The 5,678-nt window shown below is 52.3% G+C and overlaps 1 protein-coding gene across 1 annotated transcript; it reads right to left on the bottom strand.

The window, feature by feature from the left end:
- Positions 1 to 440: 440 nt before the first annotated feature.
- Positions 441 to 2,446, bottom strand: SYNDIG1L (synapse differentiation inducing 1 like). Its single transcript, XM_055304561.1, has 3 exons — positions 2,027 to 2,446; positions 756 to 896; positions 441 to 599 (listed from the first exon to the last, which is right to left on the bottom strand). Exons 1-3 carry the CDS (start codon positions 2,444 to 2,446, stop codon positions 441 to 443), a joined length of 720 nt encoding a protein of 239 aa, XP_055160536.1.
- Positions 2,447 to 5,678: the final 3,232 nt, after the last annotated feature.

Genomic DNA, 5,678 nt, shown 5'->3' with positions numbered 1-5,678 from the left:
TATTCTTGCCCCTAGTTGTCCCTTTCTCTCCCAGTAACCTCTTGCTTTTTCTCTGTGGTGAGGCTGACAGAGTTGGGGAGTGGGTTGCTGGCAGGGCAGGTGACCCTCTAGGGGTGGGCAGGATAGGCTGAACTCCTAGCCAGCCTCAAGCCAGAGGTAGGTCCTGCCTGGATGGTTTGGTGGGCAGCCTTACCCTCTCCTGCTTCCTGACATAGCCTGGGCTAGAGAGTGGTGCCCCTGGCTCTGCTCTGGGGCTGGTGGGCTGTGGACAAGAAGTGATGGTGGAGCCCTGCAGGCTGCAGCCTGGGAGGCCTCTCCTCAACAAGCTGGGGTTGCAGGTTGTCTTGAGGGGCCAGGGCTCTCCAGAGGGTCTGCAACTCTAAGCCCCATGGCCTCCTCAGGTGGAGCAGGGGAGTCAGGATGCCAGGCCCTGCTGGCCACTAGCCATGGCCATTCTGGGACATGTAAGCTGCCAGAGCCACTACCACAGCCACATAGAGACCGGCGCCCACAGCGATGGAGAGTGTGGCCAGGAAGAGGGCCCTGCGGGAGGTGGTGCTGGCCAGGCGGAAGTCTCCCTTGGAGATGGCCTTGCTGGTCTAGGGAGAGAGAGGTGCTAGTGAAATGGATATCCCCACCGCAGGCAACACAGCCCCAGCCCACTGGGTTCCAACCCTGTCCCACACACCCATTGTTAAACCCTCCAGTGGAGGGAGTGGGCTGGAACTGATGCCCTGTGCCCCTTGTGCTCTTACCCCCTGGGAAAAGTAGAAGGCAGCAATGCCCAGGGGCCAGAAGCAGCAGAGCATGGAGAAGATAGTAAGGCCCAGGTGGTCCCTGGGGGGCAACGCCACGAAGTTGTCTTCACTTTCACTGTCTGTCGAGGTCATATCACTCTGTAAAACACAAGTGGGCTTTTGTGACCAGGCCCAAGATCACCAGTGGCAATGATGTGGGGCCACAGGTAGTGTTGTAGGTTGGGCTCCTCACTCTCTACCCAGAGCCTTAACTGTGACCCCCTGATTCCCTCCATAGCCCACTCGTACAAAGAAAGATTGCAAGTACTCATGTACAGGCATGTGCATCATTGGATGGTAATTGTGAAAGAAGAGAAAGAGTCCTGATGCTCAATGACCAGGGGATTGAGTAAACAAATGGTGGGAGAATGTGCAACAGGACACCAGGGAACCCTTAAAGATTGTGTTGTAGACAAATATTAAATGATTTGGAGCAATACTGAAATACATTGCTTAGAGAGAAAAATCTGGTGATAAAACTGTACAGCAAGATCTTTTTGGAGGAGTAGGGTGGGAGAAAAACACTGAATGAGAAAAGGCTAGAACGTCATCTACTAAAATAATAATGTTTTCTTCCAGTGGTTTTTCTGTATTTTTAAATTACTTACATAATGAAGAAAACAAGAACAATAAATGCTATTAAAAAATTAAGTCGCGGGACGCCTGGGTGGCTCAGTGGTGGGGTATCTGCCTTCGTTCAGGGACTGATCCTGGGATCCCGGATCGGGTCCGCATGGAGCTCCCTGCATGGAGCCTGCTTCTTCCTCTGCCTGTGTCTCTGCCTCTTTCATGAATAAATAAATCTTTTTTTTTTTAATTTTTATTTATTTATGATAGTCTCACACACACACACACACAGAGAGAGAGAGAGAGAGAGAGAGAGAGAGAGAGAGAGGCAGAGACACAGAGAGAGGGAGAAGCAGGCTCCATGCACTGGGAGCCCGACGTGGGATTCGATCCCGGGTCTCCAGGATCGCGCCCTGGGCCAAAGGCAGGCGCTAAACCGCTGCGCCACCCAGGGATCCCTGAATAAATAAATCTTAAAAAAAAAAAAAAAAAAAGATTAAGTTTCCAGCCCAAACTTGTGTTTCTCAAAGTATGGACAGCACCTGTGCCAGAAGTACCTTTTCTTTGGTAACGATACAGATTCCAGGGCCCCACACCAGGCCTACCGAATCTCAACACTTAGAGGCTGACCTGGAGTCTGCATTTCAAACACATGCACTCACCTCCTCCTCCTCCTCCTGGTCATTCTCCTGGCCCTGCAGTTCCTCTTGAACCCCGTAGGACACAGTCTGGATGGTGATATCCTCTTCTACTTGGCCAGGTTCTGTGGAGCGCTCTGTGGGCCCAGCCTGGAGCTCCCTGTTCTCTGTGAAGCTGGTCTCACAGCTGCTGGCTCTGGGTTCCTTGACCTTGTCCCTCCCCAGGAGGCAGCTGGGCCTGTACCAGGCCTCCACGGCCAGCTGTAGGGATCCCGGATCCAGGAGCTGGTGGGTGCGAGCAGAGCCAGCACCACCCAGGAGGTAGGAGTAGAGCTTCTCCTGGCATGACCAGCTGGGTGAAGCCTCGGGGTAGGGGTAGGGGCCATGGAGGGGGGTGGGGGTCCGAGGCAGCAGAGGGTTCTGCAGTTCACTCAGACTCTCCATGGTTCCGGGGGCAGCTCTGGGGAGGGGAGACTGGGCCAGCTGAGCCGTCCTCAGAGAGCCTGCTGGGCGAGCAAGACAGACAGCTGCTGAGTCCAGGGTGCTGGATGCAGGACTGGAAGTATTTAAGAACGTAGGCCCTCGGACTCTGCCTTTGCCACTGGCTAGTTGCAGGGCCTTGAGCTGGCTCTACTTCTCTTCTTAGAATGTCCTTTTCTTTGTCTACAAAGTGGGCACAGCAGCAGTACTTACCTCATAGAGTTGGCTCAGTCATCTATCCTGTCAACATAATGGTCAAGCATCAGCTCCTTGCCAGGCACCGTACAGGTGCTGCAGACACGAAGGCAAGAAAGGCAGGGAACAGGAAGAGGACAGAGGATGCACGCTGTCTTCACAGAACTCACAGTGGTGAAGATACCTGTCCAGAAAAGGAAGGATGGCAAGTGGAGTGAGAACGTGCAAGGGACAGAAGTGACACAAAGGTATAGGGAAAGCTTTGGCACCGAAGGTCCAAAGGAAAAGGACCAGTTGGCAAGGCAAGGGGAGGGGGAGCACATTTCATGCAGAGGCCAGATGGAGGATGGTGGTTCTGAGAGCCTGGGAGAAGGCTGCTATCTCTCAGGGTACAGAGGAAGAGGTGAGATGGGGTGTGGGGCCAGAGGGAGCAGCCCCGTTTAGGTCTAAGAGGGCTTCAGAGATCTTGGCAGGAGCGATAAGATGGGATTTGGGTCTAGAAGTCTTCCTGTGGCTGTGTATGGGGATTGGCTTGGAGAGAGGGCTGGCTTACTACACCCGGAGGGGGCTTTGCTACAGCCTCAGGTCAGCTGAGGACAACTGGAACTCAATAGTGGGGAGATAGTGACAGGACTTGGTAGTAGGTGGGATATTGGGTTGAGGGGGGGTTTGTTTGAAAGGTTGGATGGGACTGCGCTTAGCTCAGAGCTCAGTGCTCAGTATGGGCCATGTGCTCACAGCTGTTGGTTCTTCCTGGCGGGGGGGGATGCTTTTCCCCAGTTATGGTCTTTTTTTTTTTTTTTAAGATTTTATTTATTTATTCATGAGAGATACAGAGAGAGAGAGAGGGAGGCAGAGAGAGAAGCAAGCTCCATGCAGGGAGCCTGACGTGGGACTTGATCTGTGGTCTCTTCAGGATCATGCCCGGGGTGGAAGGCAGGCGCTTAACTGCTGAGCCATCCAGGGATTCCCCCCAGTTATGGTCTTAAGAGGGTGCTCCTTAGACTAATTTCCCCTCTGAGGCAAACTGTGGTTTTGGATGTCCTGTGGGATCTAAGGCAGGGCGTCCTGGGCACTAAAGTCTCGACTTGTACATGCCAGCTGGAAGCGTAGATACACTCATAGGCTAGCGTGTAGATACCCTGTAGGGCTACCTCTTCCTCCTTCAGCCAGCCCTGAGAACCTGGGAAGGGTGCATAGTAGGTGCTCAGGACCAGCCGAAGGAGGGAAAGACGGCCGGCCTGTGAATGTGTCTACAACAAAGTTACACACACTCTGGGATGTGGCAGGTAGAGACGGGATATGGAGAGAGAGGAGGGGCAGGCCAGGTGACCCCAGGGACCCTACACTCTCCCTCCCAGGCCCATCATGAGGCTAAAGGGTGAGAGGAACATGTCTTGTCCTGGATTTTTAATCTGAAGATTGAAGAGTTGGTCCTGCCCTTAATACTTTGGACCAATAATCATGCTCTTCTGGGTTTCCTCTTCTATAAAGTGCAGATGATAATCCCAGCCCAACCCACAAGGTTCTTCTGAGGATCCAGACAGATGGCTGAGATGCCGTTGCAGATTACAAGTAGGAGGGGCTGCTGTGCTGACTTCCAGGCATCAGTCTTTACCCACCTAGGGTCATTTCTGCCTGATGGTAAAGGGAAAATGTGGGGAAGGATTTCCCCTTCAGGGATGAATTTGTCTAGGCCCCCTCCCCAGTCCCACTCCCCATCAAGAATCCACAGCCAGAGCCTGACCATTTCTCTTTCTACTCCAAGAGAAGTGGCTGGATTCTAGAAAGCCAGTTTTTGGGAAACCTGAAGACAGAGCAGGGCCCCAGGAATAATGGAAAGTGGAACAGAGGGAAGGAAGGGCCAGGCAAGACTGAAGGAGGGCCTTAACAGTGAGTCCATGGGGGGCCAGGCTTCCCTGGCTGGCCTGCTATGAGGGAAGAGGAAGGCAAAGGAGCAAGAGGAAGCTCCCTGTGCCTCAGAGGCTCTGAGCCCTGACAAATGTGGCCTCTGGGGCTGAGGCTTCAAGGATGTGAAGAATTATGGAGGGACCCAGAGAAGAGCATGTATGGGATTCTAGACATGGCTCCCGAAGGTCCCCTAGCCTTTCCTCCAGCTAGTCTTAGTCAGTGTCCCCTCTGCATATAGCCTCAAGGGCCTCTGTTGTCATCCATGTGGGCAGAGGTATGTAGGGGCCTTCTGGCAGGTTGGGGGGGAAGGACCAGCCCCATGCCCCTCCAAGCAGACTCATGTATCAAAGTCACCCTTGCCCTATGCCCTGAAGGAGGGATAGGAGGCCTTGGCAAGGCACCTGTCCGATTTCTCAGAAAGAAAGGAAGGATAACTTGTGGTCAGGCATCAGGACATGGAGCTCTAGAGACTTGTAGGGGCATTTGCAGGGTCCTTGTCCAAGGCAGGCGGGGGCAACTGTGTCCTACCTCATCCCTCTGCTCTTGTTAGCCATCCTCTCTTGGTCAAAGCATACCCAGCTGAGCTACTGAAGCCAGCCACACAGTCTTTTCCTAGCTTACAGTCCTCTCCACTGAATTCTGATTGTGCCTTTGGGCAGGGCTTCTCAGCTTCGTGTACAAAGATGCATGATCCTGGGTTTCAACAATAGGGACAAACTGAAAGCCACCTGAATGTCCAACAATCGGGGACAAGTTAAATAAATGATGGTACAACAAGCTGGTGGTACAAGGCGTTCAAACTGGTTTACAAAGAGGAATGGCATGAGAAAAATGTTCATTGCAGCTTCAGTGAGAAGGAAGAAAAGAAAGTGGTATGCACATGCAATCTAACTCCACCAAAACGTCCATAGTGATTATCTCCAGCAGTGAGTGCACAGGTGCTTTTCATTTTCCTTTTCACACCATATTTTCTGTTTCCCATGTTTATTTTTTACATTGAGCATGTATTTCTTTTAAACCAGGAAAAAATTAAGTGCATAAATTTCTTCTGAGCCAAATTACCTAAATTGGTTTTAAGCCTTTGCAGACT

This window comes from Nyctereutes procyonoides, unplaced genomic scaffold (assembly GCF_905146905.1).
Source record: "Nyctereutes procyonoides isolate TBG_1078 unplaced genomic scaffold, NYPRO_anot_genome, whole genome shotgun sequence".
Lineage (NCBI taxonomy): Eukaryota > Metazoa > Chordata > Mammalia > Carnivora > Canidae > Nyctereutes > Nyctereutes procyonoides.
This window is presented reverse-complemented; position numbering and strand designations above follow the sequence as displayed.